The 25,480-nt window shown below is 37.9% G+C and overlaps 1 protein-coding gene across 1 annotated transcript; it reads right to left on the reverse strand.

Moving 5' to 3' along the window:
• Positions 1-363: 363 nt before the first annotated feature.
• On the reverse strand, positions 364-2,777 carry Mkrn3 (makorin ring finger protein 3). The gene is given in 2 exon segments (XM_036204863.1): positions 364-2,312; positions 2,314-2,777. Coding segments are annotated over 2 exon segments (1,587 nt in total). The 5' UTR covers positions 2,689-2,777; the 3' UTR covers positions 364-1,100.
• Positions 2,778-25,480: the final 22,703 nt, after the last annotated feature.

Raw genomic sequence — 25,480 nt, forward strand, 5'->3', positions numbered from 1 at the left:
CTGGTTTCAAAATACATTGTCATTTCCCATCTGGTGGTCTTATAATTTCTATTAAAAAAAATTTTTGTCAATAGTCCTTTGCTTCTAAAGTATAAAAAGAACCAGATATTTAAGATATGACCACAAACAACTGTGTATTTGAGTTCAGGAATTGCTACCGTTAAGAAAAATGAGATGTTGACTACATGCAGAGGCACATGTATTGGTAATTATAACAATAGAGAAGCTGTTAATGCTACCATAGGAATTATCAAAATCATGTTTTATAAGTCCTTTAAAAAGAGTCCAATACACATAGCAGTCATTTTTATTAGATGCTAATCACTGACATCAGTGCAGGGGCAGAGAAATTATCCACACAATTCACACACAGTTCATATATCTAGACTTTAACATTAGGCTTTCAGTTCTGCATTTATTTCATTACTTCAAACATATATTATGGTGGGTAGTTGTTTCCAACGTTTTCAAATACATCTTTGTATACATATACGCATATATATCATTCTTAAATATATATTTCCAAATATAAATAATTTCACATCAAGCCAAACAGGATAAAAACATGTAAACATATGCACCTCATTTTGGTCAAGTAAAACAGAACCACAAAGCAACCACAAGTTAACAAGTGCACTTGAAAGAGAAGGGAAGAAACAGACATGTAAACAAACACAGACAGCAGCTGCAAGGCCCTGTAAGGGTCCATTTTTTTTAAGGCTATATAGCAAAAAGCTCATAATTCAGTTAAAGACTTTTGTCACCTTGTCACATTTACTCTTAAGGGACTTCACAATGAGAAACTGTAAACACTAGACTAGAAGTGATTGAATCCTGTTGGAAAAACACCACAAATCATCAGCTGACAGAAATATTAATTCCACCAAACAATACTTTTAAGATTTCTTGTTATTTTGCAACACAGAGAAACATCACAATCCTAGTGAGAAGAAATGGGAACTAGAGAAGAAAACAGCAATACTGCATTAAGATTGCCGCAACAGCCTTTGAAAGCGATAGGTTTGTCATTCAGTAAAGGGAAATAAGCAACAGCAGACAACAGAGCCTTAGCAGACTAGACTACATGCCACAGCATGATTCTACAGATTCAAATTGAAATATTCTTCCAGCTGGTACTGAAGAAAGAGCCAGCGGTCATCAGTGAAGGAAAAACTGCCTCTCAGGCAAAGCAACTTCTTAAGCAACTGATTGGCAAGGCGAAGCACAGAAAGCTCCTTTTTACGGCTTTTAAACAGCACGTTTCCCTCTCGCAACTGCACGGGCTCCAAAACTTGATGCCAGTATGCGTTTGACGATCCACCACCATCTGGCCTCGGAGGCTGATCAAACCATCCCTCAGGATATTCATGCTTGTAAAAACAGAATTCTCCAAATGGGCAGTGACCTAGGCCTCCAGCAAAATACCTGCAGGCTTTCTGGCTCATTCCCTCCTTATATTGCTGAACAAGTTTCTCCTTCTCCTCTTCCTCCTCCACCCAGAACTCACTAGGAATGACAAAGCCAGAGGAGACCCTGCACTGTGGGCAGGACTTACTGATCCTGTTCTCAAACTGTGTGGCACTTCTCCACCTGCGGATACACTTAAGACAGAAGGTGTGGTTGCAGCTGAAAAGGATGCCAAAGCGGCGGTCGCTGGGGTCGGCTTTCTCATAGACAACCTCCATGCAGATGCCACACACTTTGTCCATGCTGCGCTGCACAGCAAAGGAGAGCTCCATATCTCTCTCATGGGCTTCAATGCAGGCCCTTCTATGGGCTTCCTGTTGGGCCGCATCCCAAGGGTGCAAGGCCTGCTGCCCGCACATGTCGCATATTTCTCCATGGGGGTATGCACAGCTCTCCCCACGGAGGCATTCTCCCCGGGCAGCAAAGCGGCAAAGCGGCAGCGGCATCCCCATGCCCATAGCCATGTGCTCTCTCCCAATTTCAGGGCTCGGCAGAGGAGCCTCGGGACCATGCGGGGGTACCATGCGACCTCGGTAGGGCTGTCCAGGAACAAACTCAATTGCCCCCTCCCAGCCTTCCGCACCCGCTCCTCCCGCAGCAGCTGCTGCTAGGCCTGCATTGTCAATCTCTGCTTCAGAGAAGCCCCTTTCAGCAGCTGAGCCAATGCCTGCACTGTCAATCTCAGCTTCAGGGAAGCCCCTTTCAGCAGCAGAGCCAATGAGAGGCAAAGAGCTGGAGGATGCAGTAGGGGGGGCTTCCGCCACTTCCTGAGTCGGGGGCTCCCACTCAGTGGCCATCTTGGGCCCTCTATCTGCAGAGGCCCGAGGCTGAGAATCTTGCCCCCCCCCTAGCTTTCCGCCGCCCAGAGAAGTCGTGAGAATAGCGACAGTTATCGCCCTCCTTGCACTGCCCATGCAGATAATACCTGCAGAGGATTTGCTTTGTCCAGTTGCCACTGTTGCGCTCAGAACGAGACCGGGCTCCGCCCCCTTCGGCTGGAGCCAGCCTAGAACTCGCCGTGCGTCGGTTTTCAAGGACAGGAACCACAAGAAAGGGTGCCAGGCCCGATACCTCTTGCACAGAGGCTGAACTAACTACCGCAGAGGCTCCAGAAGCCTCAAACTCGGGAAGGGGGGGAACAGACACACCCTCCCCCCCCTCAGCACCTGCCTCGGCACCTGCGGCCGCGTGGGGCCTCTTGGGAGCTGCAGACTCTTCCATCGGTGCTACGCGTCCCTTAAACTGTCCAAAAACCGTCTAATATTATATATTTTTTGAGTTTGAATCGGCGGAGCTGGAGCTGGACCGATCGGCGGATTCTCGGGCGGAAGTGCAACAATTTTTGTCTTCCCACTAGAAACCGGCCCCCTTTGAACTTTAGTTCCTACCTGTTTGCTGGCAGTCGGACACTTCCTGTTGAAACACCACTTTCCGTGTTTAAGCGGAAGTTGCTTCCGCCATGTTTTTCTCGCATCTGTATCGGCTTAGGAGCCATGGTCGGTCTTTTCTAATGCAATTCTGAAGCCCCCAGACCCCGTTTCCACATTGTTTCCTCTCAAGGTTGATGTTTTAATCACCCCCGGTTTCGATCATATACGTTATATTTCATAATTTTATTTTTGTGTAAGAAAACGCTATAGTCCTTGCCATTGCAGTCTGCGGCTCTTGCAGTTTTTAAATCATTTCACGCATAAATATTACAAATTATTTCACCGTTTACTCTTTTGTCTATGGGCGACGAATTTTTAAAAACCAATAGTGTTTCTGCCGAAGCGTTTCTGCTTTGGCGCATGTAGAAAGGACAGGATTTCTTCAGGTCTTTATTCCCTTGAAGGGTTAATTTGGGTGTACTTTAATTAGAAGGGAACCCTCTGACCCGAAGCTATTTAGCGCCTTTCAAATGCCTGTCTTGTTACTTCCCTCATCCCCACCCCCACAAACAGTGTAGAAGCCGGGCTTTGACCAGCGTTTACGGTAGCTTAATAAAGGTCGGAGAGTGACCCAGGTTTTAACTTTTCTCTGTTGGTTAGATTCATAGAGACCCTTTGTTTGCCGCCTTTCTTTGAATCCTGTGCTGAGCCTTTCAAAATGCCAGCCTAAAGTGCCTCATTTCCATTTCCATACTAAGTTTGTTTTTTTTTTTTTAATTTTGTATATATATTCTATTTGGCTGATAATTTATATATGTATTGCTAAAACGCTAAGTGTACTTAACCATGCTCACATACTGACTTTTACTGTGTCGTTTTATGGGCTTTTTTTTTTTTAAAGTAATAACCATGCTTTCTTCCTTTCCCTGCTGACTATTTGAATTTACAATGTTTCAAATATTTAACTTACTACTCTTTTTTTTCTAAAAGTAGAATTTTGTTTACGAAAACAATTTTGTTGGAGGGAATCCTATAGCCTAAGTATAGAGAAACTTTATGATATAATCATCCAAATCAAAGTGTAAATTCCAACTAAACAAAACTAACAAAACAACACTAAGCAAGGAAGAATATCATCAAACAAGAAAAGTAATAAAACCAGGGAAATGAAGCAAAATGAACATGAAATAGGGAGACTAGAATAAGCAAAAAGATTCCTGTTTAACTTACTTAGAAAAAAAAAAGATTCAGATGTCCACTATCACAAATTTTAAAAGAGCTAGCACTAATTAATAACAAACCTTAAAGCCAGGAAATGTTTTTAGTGCCAATAATTTATAATAAACGTAGGAACTATCAGATGATATTTAGGTAAAAGATATAAGCATGAAACATGCAACTTTTCATTAAACAGCTATATATCTAGAAGCATCTGTTAGTTAAAAAAAAGCAGAAACAAATAAAGATCGATTAATTAAGTGGCTTATGTGATGAAGAAAATTCTGAAATGATGTATTTTAAAATTTTTACTCTGAAATGAACAAAGTTTGAAAGGCTTGTGTTGTTTTAAAGCTCTTACTTATATATACATCAGGGCAAAGACATAAAATATGTTGCAATCAAAAAGTAATAAGTTCATTAACAAGTAAAAATTGAAAATTATGTACAGAAAAACCATTTGTTTATCCACATATTTAGCAAATATGCTATGTAAAAATTTAATAAAGAAAAATTTATATATCATGTATACAGACATAAATGATCCTTAAATATTTAAAGTGGATGGCATTTATTGTAAGTAAAGTTGTTTGTCTTGTGAACTTTAGTGAAATCAACTCAAAATCACTTTTACTTAGATATAAGGGTTCCTCCATGGTCAATATATAATATTTTTAAAGATAAACTTCTTGATTGATAATCATTCCCTAGTTTTCCATCATGAATCAAGGAACCTTTGGTTGTACGTCTTTACTCCATGGCATAGTCATTATGATTTTTCATTTGGATAATAGCGTCTCCAAAATCTGATACATTTGAACTGCCTAGAATATACTTTCTCTTTAGACTTCAGGCTATATTAGTTAGTGCAGACTCTTTTAACACCCCAGTGAATTTTTAAATATAAAAAGACTTACTGTATAAATCTTAGCATTATAGACCAAACTCCCTACAATTCACAAACCTAAGAATATTGAGTATTTGTAGATCCCACATTTATTTGTTCAGCAGTAATTTATCCTGAACACTACATATAAATTACATCAACCCTATTTTTATATGTCATCAGAAATTTCTGTGAACTATTTATAAGGGTGCATTTCAGTTCACTAGCCTCCTTTGACTTGTAAAGAATTGAAATGTGGCTTAAGTTGATCAGGATCTCTCTTTTAATTTTTAGATTATAATTATAATTCAGACAACCACTTCAAACTAATACCCACTATATTAAACATTTAACTTCAGTATTGACATTGACCACACTGCCTCCTCAAACTTAGTAACTGAGAAATAAGCAAAATATTTCCTAATGTTCTCAAGGCCTTGCTGCTAAGGCTGAAAGATATGAGCTTTTTAATTCTCAACTGTTTGGCTCTCAATACCGTGTATGTCATGTCCTCTACTGCATAGTGACTATATATGTAACAGTGCTATCTAAAATATTATATTAGAAATTAAAGTCACATACTAAAATCTTTAAAGTGACTGTAAATACTGGTTAGGGCACCTTGAGAGAAATAAACAGCTATTTTATATATTGGATGAGTTACTACATACAAAATACTTTCCCTAACAGCCTGAAACCATATTTCTTTCATTCCCTTCTTTTATCATTATCCACTTTCTTTCTTTCTTCTTTTAGCATGGATGTGTTCACACAGACTCTGAAAACATACCTCTGATCATTTCTTCAGCTATGTGGTTCAGCAGAACTGTCTTTTCTCAGCCAAATCCAGAAGACCTCAGGGGATGAGCCTCAATGATGGGTGTCCCGACTGTCCAGCTATAGAATATCCAAGTGGAGCAAGGAATAGCACAGCACTGAACCAGGCTGTGTGAAGAACTGTGTTGCCAGGGTATAGACTGACAAGGGCAAAGGTGGAGGTTGAAGGCAGTGCCCAGGAGAGGGAAAATGTAGACAGCTTGACAGATAGCTCCAGACACTGGAGACTGGACTGTGGGGCTGTATAGAAAAAGCAGCTGGTCCCATGTCTTTCTTTCTAAGGCACAGAGCTGCTGATCCCACCCCCACACATTCAGCATGTCCACAGTTAAAAAGAACACAATAGTCTCAAAGCAACTTCTTTCACAATACTGCTGTGCTGCCCAAGAACTGTTTCAAGTACTAGAGGGGCAGTACTGAGGACAGGAATTAAATGTCTCTTTGGGCCTTCTTTTTACTTCTTCCACTAGGTACCTGGCATCTTTGTGTCACAGGGGTTAATTTTATACTTTTATCATGTTTGATCAGCAAAGGAATATTAACAGTGAAGATTGAAACTAAACCAGGCTCAGTGGTGCATGGCTAAAATCATAGAACTAAGGGATGCAAATGATAGAAGGCCCAGGAGTGTCAGGCCAGCCTGAAAAAAGAAAATAAAAGCAAATATTGACTGCTTGACAACTGTTCTGTAAGTAATAAATTTATTTCATGTATAAAAATAAAATGATTTGAACGATATTGGTGCCTAGAGCCAATGTTTCAGGGAATTATGCATATTTTCTAGTTTAGATTCTCCCAAAGAATCTTCTGACTAGTCTGTTCCCATTCTCACTAGAGTCATGCAGCAGTTATACATGGCAGGGTCCCTGAAAGGAGGACATGAACTCTTGTCTTATATCTACATAAAAATTTACTTTTATGTTGAACATTTAAATATGTAATTCTAGTCCAAAAGGTCAGATACAGACATCTTTCTGCATGAAGGAGGGCATTTGTCTCTCTGTTATTATGATGGCCATGGGATTATGATTGGAATCTGAATGGGAATTCATGGGTAGCTATATGTTGTTTATGATGACCCTGAGTGAATAATTGGATAAAAACAAGATCACTTCTCAATTTTACTATCAAAATATTGTGTGTGTGTGTGTGTGTGTGTGTGTATCTACCACATGTATGTCAAAGAAAAGCCTCTGATATCTACCCTCAGCTTCTACTCCATTTGAGACAAGATCAATTTCTTGTCTCTTCTTGTGTATGCTAGACTCAGGTGGAAGTGTCCTGTCTCTACTTCCCATCTAACCATAGGAGCACTGTGATTACAAACTGGTGCCTATCATGCTGGATCTTAAATAAAATTTTGTGAACTTGAACTCAGGTTCTCATACTTACCTAAGTTAAGGGCTTTATCCACTGAACCATATCTCCAGCCTTCAAAAGGTCTTTTAAATTACTATGTACCTAGAAGAGGATTAAAAATGATACTGTATCCACTTCCTTGTAAGCTCATTGAAGTCACATTCATTATAGTAACAAGTGCACTGAATTATGCATAGTATGATTGAGATTGAGAATTTCACTAAAACTTTTGGAGGCATTTTAATGCAGGCTTAAGCATAAGGGTTAGGATGAAAAGATGCTCATAAGAAAGTAAGACATAAGTAGGAACGTGTGTGTGGGATTCTCAGAGACTAGTTCCTTGGGCTGTTCTACACATGTCAAATTAAGTTTCATTTACATATTGTTGTAGTCATCTTGATATCTTATAACCTGTAAAATACCATCAAAATTCACTTTAAAAGATCAGGTTCTGCGAGGCTAATAGTTCCTGCCAGAACAGTGGTAGAAATGGACAAATTCATGGTGAAAGTGTGAAGAATCTAGAACGTATCAAACATGACTGTAATAGGTTTAAAAATCAAAGGGAGTTAACTAAAATCACACATGAGTAAACAAGGGAGTCACAAAGAAAATCATGAAGTACTGTCAGGCGCATGGGTAGTAAAAGATGTAGGATTGCCACAGATATGCACATTTATAAGGAAGAAGGAAATTAGCTACATAAAGTAGACAAAGGCAAATGAAAGAGATAGTGCTGAGGAAGTTGTCAAAGAATAATATTAGCACATTTTTGCAACCTCACTCCACTGCAAGCTGAGGCTAGAGAATCATGAGTTTGAGGTAGTGGGTTCTAGGACACAGTGTGCCACATAGTGAGACTTTCTTTTCAGGATAACAATTTTTTAAGTAAAGAAGTAAAGATGAAATTCTTCCTTTCATTTTGAAAGAGGTTCCGAGGAACTCTTTCAAACACACAAATTGTGTTGGGGCCAAGGAGTAAAAGCATAATATTTATTTGATATTTGAGGTCTTGAATATGGACTGCACCTCATCTTATAAAGCAGAAGTTTCCTTTTAGAATTTCCACATTTCTTTCCCCATGCAAAAGGTTTAGACAGTTATTATAAAGAATCAGAGACTGGTGAGCAACTGTGAGTTTTCTGGTCTGAAATGTGAGAGCTTGCACTGATATATATAATCATTAGAGGGTACACATGTACTTGATGGGCTAGCAAAGGAATTGAAAGCTTCAAAAAGTCTGATGCATTCTTACTACCAATTGCAAACACTGCTCCCATCAATCCAGCCTGTGGGAATTACATATGAGGAAATCTGTGGTACATTGGATCTGAAACATGTCTCATATTTTAAATGGATTGAAATCATTCTGAATATATTCCTAATCCAGTCTAAAATTGAGACCGAAACAAAAATATAACAAAATATAAAAGAAAAATAAATTCCATTTGGGAAACTAATGACTTTATATCCAAATCACAGACAGGTATATGAAATTTGCAAATCACAAATACGATTTGATTAACAATGAAATTTTATTCATCTAAATTTGTACCAGGAAGCAGCTGCTTTGAGGGAATGACAGACCCAGAGATACACTCAGAGATGTGCTCTGAAAATACATGGTGCATTTGAGGTGGGGAATTCTGAGACAGCATCTCACTCTGTAGCCTTTGGTGTTCTGAGACTCACTGTTAGACTCAGACTTTCAACCCATGATGATCCTCCTACCCTGTTATTCTGCATACTATAAAAGCCATAAACCACCATGCCTGACTTGTGATTATTCCTGGTGCAGCCACTGAATTCAGGTAATCACAAAACAAAAGAGGAAACATTATTAGAAAGAAGTATATCAAGGAAATCAAAATAAATGAGAACTAAAAGTAACAAGAACAACAACAAAAGCATGAAAAGGAGAACAGGTACAAAGTGGTTTCAAACTGCAATTATAAAAACCAACACAGGAAAAAAAATGTGACCACTCATCTAAAAGTCAAGAATAAAAATGAGAGGCTGAGGAGATGGCTTAATGATTAAGAGCACTGGTTGCTCTTCCAGATAAACCAGGGAAGATTCCCAGAAACTATATGGCGGATCACAACCATCTGTAACTCATGTCCCAGGGTATCTGATGCCCTCTTGTGGCTCCCCTGGGCACTGCAATCATATGGTGTGCAGCCATACATTCAGGGAAAACACCAATACACATAAAAATACATTTTTAAAAATAAAAACTGTTCTATAAAACCATGCATACCTTAGAATGTAACTAGGAACAACTTAGGCATTAAATATGGAAGTATATCTGAGATAAAAAAAAATCTCAAATTATCCAAAGCACATAACAAGTGAGAGGATGTTAATATAGTTCTAGGTGGCAGAGGAATAGTTGCAGTTAAATACCATAAAAAGAAAATCCAAGGACATGAATATTTCATAGCCAATCTATTATGTTATAAAGAAAAACATACAGAAATATACTCAGAATTGAAGTAAATCAATCAAAGATTCACCTAAGAACAAATACCTAGTAATGAAAAGTCTATTTTAAGCTTTACGAATGCAGGTACAGATATGTATGGAGTCTCTCTGGGTGGAATGAAACAAGAGTGAAGCCAATAAACTATGTTCTCACAAAAGTAAACTTCAAGCTGGGCAGTAGTGGTGCATGCCTTTAATCCCAGCACTCAGGAGGCGGAGGCAGGAGGATCTCTGTGAGTTTGAGACCAGCCTGGTCTACAGAGTAAGTTCCAGGACAGGCTCCAAAGCTGCAGAGAGAAACCCTGTCTGTAAAAACTAAAAAAAAAAAAAAAAGGTAAAATTCAAAAATTCAAAAAAGTGAGAAAGAAAGAGGGGAGGAACAGAATGAGAAAAGTTCTGTCATGGTTGAAAAGATGAGACAGAACAGGACATCATTATTGTGGTTTAAGGTAATGAGGCACTATGTATATTTGCATTTGTTAATATAAATGATCATGGTAACATATTAAAAACAAAATGAAAAAATACAAGTTCTCAGGGATTCTACACTTTGTTAAGTTAATATGTATTCATGGTAAAACTTTTAGGACATTGGTAAGTGAACATATTTTTTTCATCATCTAAAATTATTTTTTTTACATTTACTGATATTTGGGAAGTACATATTGTTTTGATCTAAACAAATATATGAACAATTCTAGAAACTCTGAGAGCTTCAGGACCTACTATCTCAACATTCTCTTGCTACACACAGCAGCAAAGCACTGGGATTGAAGGCATAACCACCTTCCAGGAGGCAAGTACCAGACAGAGACCTTATCTGAGTACTAGCAATAATCCCAAGGCTAATTTCCCTTAACATCAGAATTAAAATAATCATGGTTTAATTCAGGACTATGTGGGCCTGAATGCTGTTATTTTGATTAATTATGCATGTTAAAGTACTTCCTTTATAGCTGTTTTATATTGTTCAAGAGATACTTTGTTATTGATAAGAGAAATGAGAAAATAGATTTCTCAGTCTAAATACTAAATTTGTAAAGAAGTATTATATTGTTTCTTGTATTCTAAAAGGACTAAGCAATATTGGACTTGTAGGTCATTAACAAATTTGTTAAATGTGCCTCTTTGAAGGAGGATATCCACAAAGATTGTGTGGGATAGCAAGACTCTATCATACCTTATGGAAAAACTCCACATTGTTTCTCCATTTCAAACAGTTAAAAATGTTAGTAGAAACATCCATTGAAAGCTAAGTCCGTCCCCTTTCTCTCTCCCTGGTTTACAGAAATGGACAAAGTAGGTTGTCTTTTTTTTTTTTCTTGCAGCACTGAGGATCAAATCCTGGGCCTTAATATATACTGTACAGGTAATCTACAACTAGGATACCTAGCTGGTCCTTTCATCTATCTATATTTAGTTACTTTGCTAAGATTATTTGAAGTCTAGTTTATGTATTTATTTTTATGGAAAATAACTTTATATAATATATTATTGTCACAGTTCCCCTTCCCCCACCTCTTCCCAGATCCTCTCCACCTCCACACCCTTCCAACTCCATTTCTACATTCTCTCTGTCTTTGGAAAACAAACAGACAAACAAAAATGCAAGCAAACAAACAGAAAACAGCACAAGAAACCACACACACACACACACACACACACACACACACACAAACACACAAACACACTCACACAAAAACAAAACATGTAAAAACAGAAAATAGAAAACCATAATGTACTATAAAAGGCTCCCAGCCCTTAGTTGTCCCTCAGACCTTAGCAAAACTGACACCATGCTGAAAGTACCAGGCTGGCCATAAAACTCAGCATTTGGACATCACCACCTGTCAAAATGAAAACAAAGACCTACTACAACAAAGTCTGTTCTGGATGTACTAACCATGCTTTGGGGCTTCTGTACTTCTACTTCTGGCTAACTGTTCTTGTTAACTAAAATATTTCAATGCAGGATTTGATTTTGTGCTTAAATGCTTATCCTGAGGCTGTGGGTTACAATGGGACCCCAAACACCCATTGTAGTCACAGGCCAGCTAATAAAAGACTTTCTATTGACTTAAATCTGTTTCTGACTCATCTTCTTTGGTGGATACATTTCAATTAAAAAATCAATAAGATAAAAAAATGCCCAAACAAAGCACTATCATCTACAAAAATGCCATTGTTTGCTTGCTTGTTTGTTTGTCTGTTGTGGAAGGGACTGCTTTGTAGTACAAGCTGACCCTGGCTCATTCTTTTCTGGCCTCAACTTATATGTTTACATTTCAGGCATGAGCTATCACAGTGAGCTTTAACCATGCCTAAGTTTAGTGAGATCCCTAGCTATAACTCTAAGTTCCAAAACTGATTAAAGTCTTTGAGATAATGTTAATCATTGTATTGTAGAAAATGTTTGTGTACAAGCTATATGAAAGAGCATAAATCCACCCAGTGTTCATTATATTCTATACGAATATTGTTAAATATGAATTTCATTTCCACATATGTACTCTTTTTTTAATTTGTGTTTTAATTTTACACATCAGCCATGAGTTCCCCTGTCCTTCCCATTCCCGCCCCCCCCCCCACCTTTCCCCCATCCCCTCTCCTCCATTCCCATCTCCTCCAGGGCCAAGACTCCCCTGGAGATTCATTTAAACCAACCTGGACGACAGTGGGAATAATGAAGGGCAAGTTTCGAGGGAGAGAGATCTTAGGGGAGCAGGAGATCCCAGCTGGATCAAGAACAGAAAGGGAGAACAAGGAATAACAGACCATGATAAATGATGGACCACATGAGAACAGAAATAGGCAGAGTGCTGGAGAGGTCCCCAGAAATCCACATATGTACTCTTATCAACAAGTTTCATATGTTAATGAGATTAAGTGTGATGTTGTGCATATGGAAACAGTATGCATACTATACTCAGATACCTTTCCTCTTCTGCTTTCTTCCCCATTCCAGGTAATTTTCATCACTATTCCATTTTCAAATGAAATTTATCTTATTAAAATTGTATCATATAAATTATACATTATATGTATGAGTTATATATGTGCATTCTACAATTATATAAAATATATGTGATAAATTGTGCATCAATTATTGAACTTTTTAAATTGTAAACACATGAAACATATTTGCTACATATATATATATATATATATATATATATATATATATATATATATATATTAAAATGCACAAGACAGTATTTAGCTACACATCTTTACTATCCCTTCTTTTCTTTCCTGTTTCTAAAGGGTTTTTCTCTCCCATTCCTGAACCAGCCATCTGGCCACAGGTTTTGTCTCTGTTTCTCATAAATAAGAGGAAGAAATGTAGTTATTAAATACAAATTTGGGCATGGACCACTAACTTGCACCAGTCTCTCCTGAACTACAACCATTTCACATCTGCTTCTTTATTTATTTAAATATCAAGTCAAAGTATTTGTGAAGTTTGTCCTTTTAACTGATTTTTTTTGTCACACAGAACAAACTGCCCTAAATAATCTGCCTTCTTATAAATATTGCTTTTTATACTTTCATTTTAAATTCTTTATTAGTTCCAAGAGAATATCATGTTTATTTCAATTATAGTCACCTTCTTGCTAAACACCTTTAAGAGCCAACTTCTTCCATACCCACCCAACTTTGTGTCCTCTTCATTTTTTGTTTTGTTTTGTTTTACATCAATCACATCTAGTTTATGAGTCTCATATATTCTGGCATGGGTAGCCTTCCACTGAAGCATGGGCAACTTACCAGTCGACAGAGTCTTAAAGAAAACGTGCTCTCCCTCTCACAGCAGCAATCTGTTGCTGATGGCTAGAGGTGACACTGCTCCCTTCCCATCTCTGTTCGGGTCTGCCATGAGCTTTCACAGTTGTTATGCATCCTGCCTCAGACACTGAGTTCATATATGTAGCTCTTCTGTTGACAGAGAACACTCCTTCCTTACCATTAGCCTTCAGTTTTGGCTCTTACACTTTTCCCATCCGACTTTAAAAATGATACTTGAATTTGGGGAGGAATAGTATGATGTATATATACTATTTAGTGGTGAGCATTTCACAGTTCTTACTCATTTAAAAGAATGAAACTGAAATTAATCTGTAGTGGGGAAAAGCTCCCCAGTCTAGACACAAAAGGATAACATATAAAAGGCCTAGTTCCAGGAATAGATGGCCTCATTAGACTTGTTGGCTAATGAGGCCCCATAGACACTCCCAAACATTACAGGTTATGTCAATGTTATTGGTTACTCTCAGAACTTTGACAGTATGATCCTATTGCTGAAGACACCACATACCCGAGTCACAAAACATGGAGAAGTCAAGCTGGTATTGATCTGGAATATTTATTCCTACTATCTAGGTTTTATATTGCTGAAAAGTGATATGCATGCTACAGGCAATTAAAAATTATTATCAGTCTTACCCAGCTGTGAACCCTGTGAGCAAAAAAAAAAAAAAATTACCAGCCTGGTAAGACATATACAGTATTGAAATATCGTTGCAAACTCATGGGGATGGCCAAGCAGATTCTGATTGCCTTTCAGTTCTTATCTACAAAATGAAACCCATACCTGGAAACATTATTCCCAGTCTCCCTAGCACTGGGATTAAATGTGTGTACTACCATGCCTGGCTAGAAAAGAGAACTTGTTTTTATGCAATCCTCTAACTTTTATCACTACTTTTTATTACAGTCAGCAGCTGAGGGGTGTATTGGGTTTGGCTGAATGGTTTGAGGAACAAGCAGGTTTATCATAAATACCCATGCTAGTAGAGAAAGAAATAGTGTATATGACAAGGCAGGGCTGGGTTTCAGGCAATTATCAAGACTGCACAAGAAGAATACTGAGGCAGCAGCTGTACACAATTAATTTGTGACATCATCCCTTGATGCTTTGACATAGGACAGTATTTGTTCCTGTAATAGAGATGCTGACTGGCAGCAGGGTGGTTCCATTTCACCAATTGTCTTATTGAGGTTTCTATTGCTGCAACAAGACACCAGGACCAAAAAGCAGGTTGTGGAAGAAAGGGTTTATTTGGCTTATACTTCCATAATGTTGTTCATAACTATAAAAAGTCAGGACAGGAACTCAAAAAGGGCAGAAACCAGGAGGCAGGAGCCAATGCAAAGGCCATGGAAGGGTGCTGCTTACTGGTTTGCTCCACATGGCTTGCTCAGCTGGCTTTCTTATAGAACCCAGGACCATCAGCCCATGGATGGCACCACTCACACTGGGTTGGGCCCTCTCCCATTGCTCACTAATTGAAAAAAATGCTTTATAACTGGATCTCATGGAGGAATTTCTCCAGCTGAGGCAGTGCATAATCAACTGCATATTTTAGGAAAAGAGTTATATTGTTTCATCCATACAGAATTTACCATTTGGTAATGTACATATAGAAATTAACCAAATTCTAACTGTGACACTGCAGTACAATTCTGGAGAGGAGAAATATGAAAGACTTGAGGTGAGTAGTCTCAACCTAGAGACTAGCTAACGCTTGGCATGATGTATATTGCTTCTTAGGAAAGCAGAGCACTTTAAAAATGTATTTATTGTTAGAGAAATTGTTTGCCCAATATGAATTATAAAATGGCTGTTGTGAGTTTGAAAATGTTTTGCAGAGGTAAGGTTAAAATGAGATACTCAAGGGTTTGGAGGGATAGGTTTAGCTTCCTATGGAAGCTTTTGGCCTGGGGACAGTTAAAATACTAAGTCCAAGTGGCAGGAGAAAGTAATTTCTCCCTGAGGCAAAAGTGCAGGTGTAAAAAGCCAAAAAGTTCAGAAGTTTTGGGAAAAGTTGGTCTTTCCCTCTCTTGGGAACAAAAAATCTTTCTCTTAAACTAAAAAGCTTTTCTTGGAAAATTTGAAAAAAAAAATCTCTAAACTGCCTTAATCTTTCTCTCTCAAACTAAAAGCTCTCTTAAAAAGCTTAAAAACTCTCTCTCTCTCTCTCTCTCTCTCTCTCTCTCTCTCTCTCTCTCTCTCTCTCTCTCTCTCTCTCTCAAAAGGACAAAAATTAGAATCACCTGAAGATATTAGTATGGGAATCACCTGTGATTAGCTCTAAGGGAAAAACAACAAACCTCTTAAGACAGCAAAACCTCTCTGTCGTTCTGTCGTTCAAGCCAGAAAAACCCTCTCTGCAATGAGGGAGGCCTTGTTTGCATTCCTAAAAACCTCTAAGCTCTGTCTTTTCAAGCTAGTAAAAGACAGCAGGTCAGAGTACCCTCAGGGAAATGCTTGGGAGAGTGTGGGTGAAGAACTAACCAGAGCCCAATTGGTCAGGAAACAGTTTATGTGGGAAAAGTAAAAAAAGTCAAGCCTTTTTAATTACAGCTGAGCTGAGGCATTAAGGCTTTTGTTTCTAAGTGAGCATTTATGAAAAGGTGCTCCTAATTGCCCTAACAAAAAGATCCCTTGATGCAATGCAAACTCTGTTAGCATTGTATCCTTGCTTCTAACCAACAACTGAGAAGCAACTAGTCAGTACCTCCAAGTTTGAGTGCATTTGGGGGATAGTAGGGTTCCTGCAGTTGTGAACGACTTCCTGAAGCGCGGAGCTGAGGCAAAAGTGCAGGACGCAGGGGAAGACTGCCAATGAACGAAGAAAGCTAAAGCCAGTGGGCACAGCACAGTAGCCCACTTTCCTGCATGTCCGGGGTTGATAGGTGGGGCTATACAGTGTCTGCAGCTGCAAAGAGAAGTCTGATCAAAAGCTTTCCTGTCAGAGAAAGGACCTTTCTGGGAAAGTAGTAAAGCCAAACTGCATTTGCAGTTGGTCTGCCAAGTCTGGAACGCTGTCTGGGGAAGAGCCCAGCCAGGGCAGAGCAGAACTATCCAAGAGTAAAGTTATTTTCTATCGGAGAAAGCATCTTTATGAGAAAACCTTTGTTTCAACTGACTCCTGGTGAGATGAAGGAATATAGCCCTAAGGGGTGATTGCCTCTGGCATAAGCTCTGTCTGTGAGTGTGTGGACAACCAAATGCAACCCACTGGGGGACTGTGTCAGAGGAAAGGCGTGATGAGGCAAAACACCTGTCCTAATGAGAGTTTAGGGAACACAAACCTCACAGACCCCCAAACAGAAACAGACAAAAAGCTGCCACTATAGTGTGGGAAAATGTTTCTGGGGCAGAGGGAATAAATCAAACTGTGAACTGTCAGGGAGAAAGACTCTCTGAAGAAGAAACGGAGAAGGGACAGATTCCTCCCAACAAAGCTGCTTGAGTTTGAGGCAGATTCTGGGAGGGGTGGGGGGGGGACCCCTATCTCCAAAGGCAATTAGCAGAGGAACAGAGCTGCAGTCTGAGATATCTGAAGCTCTGCATCTGTTGAGTAAGGAACAACCAAAATGAGATAAAGATCTATCAGTATGGAAAAGCTCTATTGTAAATGCTTTTGTTTTTCACTGACTGGCTAAGGCAAACAGAAGCCCAGAGGGAAGTTGGTAAAAGGAATGCCCGTCTCAATGCTCGCTAACTTGCTCGCTAACTAGGCAGGTGCAGTTCTGATGCGGGGGTTTGGGGGAGCCGTGTCAGATAAAGGAGCGACACCTGTAGAGGCCAGCTCTGAGAGACTAGAAATCTCCCAATCGCTGGTAATTGAAAACATAAAACGCTTGGTTCAAACCGCCTGTTGAAAAAGCAAAATCTTCAAAGTAAGCCTAGTTAAAGTGAACCGGAAGTTGGCTCTCAGACCCGAAAAGAACTGTGGAAAATGAAGTTCATAAGCTTGTAACAGCGAGCTGATGAAGAGAAAAGCATTCTGGGAAATGTAGTTTTTCAGCTGAAGATGGTGATACTGTACAAAAACTGTATTTTTAAGCTCAGAATGAAGTTTCTTCTCAAAGCAATGCTAGAAAGCTTAATCTTACCTCTTGAAAACTCAGGTCAGACAAAAATCTTGCCTCTTGGGAAATGATTTAAAATACTAATATTTTTTGTCAACAAGCCCTTTTAAAATCCTTAAAACAAGGGGAAGCGGTCCATATACAGATCATAAGAAGAAAAGTATGGGAAATTAAAGTTCTTTACCTCTTGAACAAACAGCTTGCAATGAATGATTCCTTTGCAAATCTAATTCAGGGGGCAAGGAAGCAGGCATTCAAAAAGAAATCACTGCTTTATAAATGGGAACAAACTTCAGAAAATCTTAGCTGTCATACAAAAAAGAGTTGCTTCACACCTGAAAGTTCCTTACAAACAAAACAAAACAAAACAAAAAACAAAAACAAAAACCCCTAAATATCACAGCTGCTAACAATAACAACATCAGGGGTTAAAGCAAATGAAGTGAAAGGATGAAAATGCTTTTTCTCAGAGTAAGCTAATGAAGGGTATGTTTCGTGAAAGAACATCTATGTTCTTGACTCCTTTGAATAGTAGCAGTTTTGGTGAAAATATTGGGCTAATAAAAACCTCTCAGAAACATCAGCATCATTAAAGAACTCATGGCAAATACAGTTTAAAAAAATTAAGAGGGAAAATTGGATTAGAGTTTGGTGATGAGTATAAAAAGCAGCTAAAACAAAGCTCTTGATGATAAGGTTGCATCTTACAATCTGGGGATAGTAGGAGAATAAAGAGGTTTCCGGATTGGTGAGGAGTTTGAGACAGTTGTAACTAAGTTTCTGAAATGTTTTCAGACCTGCTGAAAGCTGCAGGTCTGGAACCTTACTCCAATTTAGACAACTGTCTTCTGATGGAAAATTGACTGTTACGGAATGACTAGCTAAGCAATTCAGAAACAGAATATTCCTTACAATGTTTTTCTTTTTTCTTTCTTTTGGATTTGCTGTAAACTGACGAAGTTCTTAATAGAGTTGTTATAAAACATCTGAAATGCATAGCAACAGAAGTCACTAAGTCCCAGAGTTAAGAGGAAGCTATTAAAGAAATATTCTTGTTTGAATCTATCAAGAACTTTTAGAATATCAAAGCTGTCTGTAAGCTCTGAACTTCAGAAATGATATGCATACTTCCTGTCTAGTTAAGAGAATTTTCTAATAGAGATAGTGAAAATAAATAAAAGTAAGAGGTAGAAAATTATTCTGTCTTGTGAGAAAATGTTAAATCTCTAAGTGTTAAGAAATCTTTAGGTGTTTGCCAAGTTAGATATATGCTAATGGTAGCCCTGTAGAGTTTGCTTAATAGTTCTTATGAATATAAGTTTGTAAAATAGATCTATAGAGTTTCTTTAAGAATATAAGCTTGCAAGAAGTATCTAAGGTAGTTTTAAGACAAGTATTAATAAGCTTGTAAGACGTGAAGATGGTAGTTGTAAATGTAAGTTTAAATAAGAATACAAGAAGTAAATAAGTAAAGATGCTAGTTATAAATATAAATTAAAATAAGAAGTATATTAGATATTTGCTAAGGTCATCCTACAGAATGAATATAATAAGTATGTTAATACGTTATGTGTGAGTCTGTAAAAAAGTGCAAATGTTTGCATGTGAGTTTAAATGCTTCGCAAGATATGTCATATGTGAGTTTGTGAAAAAATGTGTACGTTAAGTGTGAGTCTACGCTGAATGTGTATGGCCAAAGAACCTGAGACACTGAAGGTAGTGTCCTAGCAGACTGCAAAGCAGGCAGTCTGAGTGGTTTCAAAAGCTCCAGAAGCCACTAAGAATGGTGGATGCCAGAAGCAGCACAAGGCATCCCCAGCTGAGATTCGTAGAAAATCAACACAACACAGAAAAACCCAAGCCAACAGCAAAAACTGTTGTGCTGTTTAAAATATTGCTGTAACTAAGAAGGTCTCTGGCTTGAGAATGAAAGTTGCAGAGATGCTTGTTTGAACTAAAATTGCTAACTGCATAAAGTTTTGATTGTAAAACACTTCTTCATATTTGGAAGTGAAAGTCTCATACCAGAATTTACTTTTTTGAATAATTTAACTTTAAAAAGTGAGATAAAACTACAAAAAGGTCTTTGCTATGGATTTCTTCATATGTGGAAGGCTAGTACAAGAATTGTTTGAATTTTGGGACTTAAGAAATGAAATTAAAATAGTGATTTCATTGCTATGAGACAATTTTGAGTTTACTTATAGTAATGGCTGATGAACTGGTTTTTTTTGGGGGGTGGGTGGGCAGAGCCAAGGATTGAACCCAGGGCCTTGTGCTTGCTAGGCAAGCGCTCTACCACTGAGCTAAATCCCCAACTCATGAACTGTTTTCTGGAATTATTTGTGTTAAAAATTGAACTGTTTAAATGAAGAAATTTGTTGTTTCTACCTAGACTCAAGATGCAGTTTTGTGTATGCATATATCCTGGTTATTCATGGATTGTTTTGTGTTAAAAATGGAACTGTTTTTGAGTTACAAATGGAACTGTTTAAACAGAAAAGTTTGGATTTTCTAACTAGGCTTGAGATTTTGCTTAAAAAACTATAAAGAAAAAGGAGATTTAATATTCCTTACTCTATTTAATTTAAAAAATTTCTTATTTGAGTGGATTAATGTTATGTTTTGTTAGTAAGAAATATAAATGGGTATACTAAAAGATTACTTTAAAGTGAAAAAAAAGTTTTATTAAACTGCTTTTGGATGTTTTGCTGAAAGTTTTCAAAGTGTTAATGGTTAGGTTGAGAATATTGCTTTTCAATATGGGCTTATAGGAATTGTGTAAGTTTGGGTTTTTGTTTTAAAAAATTGTAAAGAAAAGGAGGAGTTATGAGTGAATTGAGGTTGAATGTATGTTTGCAGAAATTATGTTAAGCTATTGATATTAATGCACTCTGGTTTGAAGTTAAGGAAATATCTAAGTTTGATGTGAAAACAGAAGTTTCCTTTCTTTCAGAAGTTTTTCCTGTGTTCTGTTAGCAAGAAAATTCAAATGGTTCTATTAAGACTTAAAGTTGTAAGACTGAGAAAATTGTAACTATATATAGCACCATATATGTTAATTCAAATGGTTCTGTTAAGAGTTTGTTTTGAGATGTAAGACTGAAAGAATTATAACTATGTATAGCAATATTTATGTTAACCTGTTACTGGTAATGGTGAAATAAGAGATTCTTTAGGTTTGCAATTGCATTAAGAGTTTTTGGTTTAGAAAGGGCTTGATGCAGCTAAAGACTGCTTTAGTCACCTTGGGCCCAATCCAAAAAAGAAATCTCTACTTTATCATCCTCTACTCCCATACTGGGAGGTGTAACAGCTATGGAGATTGCTGTGAGCTCTTAATGAGTTATTTTTATAAATATATTAAGAAAGGGGGACCTGTGGGAGCCCATTTTCAGGTTCCTTGCGGCTTTACCCAGCAGGTCTGCATAGAGAGGGTGATTGGACCATGAGCCTGAGTGCAGGTGTCTGAGATGGTCTGCATTTGGCTGTGCTGGGAGAGGAGGTCTTTTGCTCCACCCCTTGGTATTTCTATAAATACCCTAGGGCAGAGACAGCCAGGGCCTGTTGGAATAGGTTCCAGGCTCTCTCGAGGCTAACCTGTATTTTCTATCTGTTTATCTCCACACTCTAAGTCCTTCTATTTAATATTTCCTGCTGTTCTCACTCAAGAAAACTCTGGGGAACTGTGGGGTTTGTGGGTAAACACCCTGCACTGTTGATATTCCTGGGATGCCTGCTCTATTCTGAAGGGAAATAGAGGAGGAGTGGATCTGTGGGAGAGTGGAGGGGCTGGCTTGGAGAAGTAGGGGGAGAGGAAACTGTGGTTAGGTTGTAGTATATAAAGAAGAACAACAAGAACAGAAAAAAAAAACACCAAAGGAAAAAGCTTGCTGCTATATTGTCCATGTTTAAGGCAGAGAGAGAACTGGGAAGTGTGAGACCTAACAGTTATTAGAAGTCTAATATATGAAATAAATTATCATATATGGGCACATAGTTTTGGCCTTAATAAGTGTAGAACTCTGATTCATGATGAACACCTGCCTTCCATCCAGAACTGAATTAGAGAGTAAGTTATCTCCTTTAGTAAATTTTTAGATTATAGAAACTGCAGTTGATAAATACTATACCCTCTATTAATCTTTCATATGATCAAAAAAGTACTTAACAAATCAAAAAGATATGTATTGATATGCCATGGCAATAAGAAGTTTTATTTTTTCCCCTTTTGGGATTTTATTTTTGCTTTTTTAAAAATTTATTATATTTGTGTTTTAATTTTACACATCAGCCATGGGTTCCCCTGTCCTCCCCCCTCCTGTCCCACCCCTATTTTCCCCCCAGCCCCTCCCCCTCATCCCCATCTCCTCCAGGGCCAAGACTCCCAGCTGGAGCAGGCCCTCTGGATAAGTGAGACAATTGAATAGCTTGAACTGTTTGGGAGGCACCCAGGCAGTGGGACCTGGACCTGTCCTTAGTGCACGAGCTGGCTGTTTGGAACTTGGGCTTACACAGGGACACTTTGCTCAGCCTGGAAGGAGGGGACTGGACCTGCCTGTACTGAATCCACCAGGTTTAAAAGAGCTTTTATTTATTTTTCTCATTTTTATTAACTATTTCAGAATATTATACTGTATATTTTGGTCATACTTACTACTTTGATTCCAACTACTCCCACATGCACCCATCATTCTCTACCCACTGTTTTGTTCTTCATTTTAAAAATAACAATATTGGCCAAATTTTAATTGAATTGTTTTCATGTAATATACTTTCATTATGATTTCCTTCTCCCCTAGTTCTTCCCAGATTCTCTCTACCTCCCTATTTACTCAACTTTATATTCTTTCTCTCTTGCCTTAAGAACACACAAATGATTATCATAAAAATGGGATATCAAATACACAAGAAAAAAACGCCACTAGGACAAAAATGTCCAAACAGCAACATGAAACAAAACATCTACAAACATACAATTGAGTTTGTTCTATGTGGGCTAGCTACTTCTGGGCATGCTGCCTGCCCTTGAGTGTGGTTGATATACCCAGTGAAACTCCTTTGGAGATTTCCCCTTTGTCAGAGGATATCAACCACAGAAAGCCTCTTGGTTTGGGATGGGAGCCCATGTCAACTTACCCCTCTCAGTGGTAGGCTGGATGACATCTGGACTGAACCTGTGTAGACCCTGTACATGCTGCCACAGTCTCTGTGAGTTCATACGTACATCAGGTCTGTTGTTTCTGAAAGACACTGTTTTCTTGGAGTTATCCACCACCTCTGGCTCTTCCAGTCTTTTCTCCTCCTCTTCCATGTAGGTTCCTGAGCATGGAGGGGAGGGCTTTAAGGAAGACATCACATTTGGGACTGAGTACTCCAAAGTGTCTCATTATGCACATTGTCCATTTGTGGGTGTTTGTATTAGTTCCCATCTGCTGGAGGAAGGAGCTCCTCTAATGAGGATTAAGTGTAGCATTGTTCAGTGGGTATAACAGCATGTCATTAGGAATCATAATGTTGTCTTATTTTTCTGTCTCAGTTTTATGATGGAGTGAGAATTTATTCAGAGTGATTTTAATTCTTTTAAAGTGATACTTGTTTCAGCCACAATATTTCATAAATTATCTTAGTAATTTATTTCCCACAGTCTGGATGGCTGGGCTGTGTTTTCATATGGTAGTAGTAATACATCAGACTTTTTGAAGCTTTTAATTCCTGGGTAATCCATCAACTATTGATGTGCCCTCTGGAGAACTCTTAGTCACTCACCTGTCTCTGATTTTCTTTACTAAACTGCCTAAAAATTTTCCATTATGAAAACTATGTGGAAACTATAAAAGGATTTTTTTCCTTTGTAAGATGAAATGCAGTCCATATTCAAGAACTCCAATTTCATGGAAATGCTACCCCTTTACTCCAGGGCACCAACACAATTAGTGTGTTTGAAAGCGTTTTCTTTAAGAATGAATCCCCTGGTAGTTCCCCACGCTCTAGTGGAAGGCCACACATGCAAGAATATATGAGCATCACAAATTAGATTCTATGGACATAAAAAGCAAACAAAAAACAAACGGACCTTAAAAAGTTATATGGGTATCAAAGAGGTTGTATATAGGAGGAGCCTGGAAAGGGGGTGAATATAACCAAAACACATTGTATGGAATTATCAGAGAACCAATGCAGAATTAAAAACAAAAGTGTAAAACCAATATTTATGGTAGAGCAGATTGTTTAGTGCTGGTTCTCCTGTGAGGCAAAAAAAAATCTGTTAACAAGAAAATAAATCACAAAAACATTGACTTGCAATCTTAAAACAATTGAAATGATCAAGAATGAACTGGTCATATTTTAGGAGAGACTATGCCTAGTAAAGGTAAAAGTCACTATATCCTCACTTCTTCTTCTTAGCCAGGAACAGAAATAAAACATCTGGTCAGATGGCTAGTTCTGGAGTGTGAAAGCAAAAACCTCTAGAAATGGGAAAGAAAATAAAAGGTTAATAAAAATATATAACTAAATAAATGTCTTGTGTATTTTAATGTATGTATGAATATGTATTAAATAAAGTTCTGTATATGTAATTAAAATGAAGTTCAATAATTCAACCCAATTGAATATGAAGTATACTTCATATGTTAAAAATTTGTGATTAGAAAATTTTCATCTTTAAATAGAATAGTGGAAGTGGGCAAAAGTCAGAGGAGGGACGGCACTTGCACAGGATCCATGCCTCCTCTTTCCATATACACAAAATCACGCTGAATCCCATCATCACATGCAACTTGTTTGGTTTAATAAAAGTACATATGTGGAAAATAAAAATTATCTCTTAAAATAACATTCATGTTGAATGTAAAAAAACATTATTTGGATTTGTGTCCTATAAGAAAGCTTAAACACAAATTATTTTCTGCTGTGTACCAATAAACAATATGTCAAAGGCTTTAATCAATATTAGAACTTAAACTTATGGATACAAGTCTCATCTCACTGAATTGAAACATAGTTAAAGCTCAGAGTGGTAGCACATGCCAGTGATCAAAGCATGTAAGAAACTGAGGCAGGATGATGATGACGAGTTCAAGGTCATCCTGGACTACAAGGCAATGTCCTGGTCTTAAAATTCTTAGGACACTGGTGAGTGCACATGCTTTATCTCTCATTATCTAACAATATTTTTCACATTCACTGAAATTTTGGGAAGAGCATATTGTGTTAAGCTAAACAAATACATGGATAACTCCAGAAACACTGAGCTTCAGGACCTATTTTCTCAGTAGGCTCCTGCTACAGATTTCAGCAGGAAAAATATAAATAAATAAGCAACGGTATTATATTTAGATTTTCGGTTTCATTTTTTAAAAATTATTAATTTTTTTTTAAATTTTACTAGTCTTTTTCTTGAAATGTGAAGAATCCATAACAGAAGACCAGTCAAAAATGGGCTTAAGCCAATAGAAAGGCTTTATTAACTGGCTAGCAACTACAGAGGGTGCTTGGGATCCCATTGTAGTCTCAAGCCTTTCTCATGGTGAGTTCTCAAGCACAAAAGCCATGTCTGGGGTTGACGTGCCTCAGTTAACAAGAACACTTAACAAGAACAGTTTCCCAGCTGTTTGCCTTATTGTTTGTTTCCAAAGGGAGAGAGAGCTAGGGGGCATGGAGTTTGAAGCATGGGGAAGTTGGCAGGATCTGTGAGGAAATGGGGAAAGGGGAACTTTGGAAATAATATATTGTATAAAGATTATTTTCAATATGAAATATTTAAATAAATAGGTGAATACATTTCCAATCATTGTAGGACAGTAACTAAATGTAAATAGAAGCAAAGGGCTGGGTGGGAAGACTGTTTGCAGATCACTTGTATAGTATACGTTAAGGCAACAGCTTTGATCCTCAGCACTACAAGAAAAGCTGACAAAATCCCCAGTTGTGACACTTAGCTGACATTCTTGGGTCTGGTATGCCAGCCCTGTTCTCT

This window comes from Onychomys torridus, chromosome 1, assembly GCF_903995425.1.
Source record: "Onychomys torridus chromosome 1, mOncTor1.1, whole genome shotgun sequence".
NCBI classification, from domain to species: domain Eukaryota; kingdom Metazoa; phylum Chordata; class Mammalia; order Rodentia; family Cricetidae; genus Onychomys; species Onychomys torridus.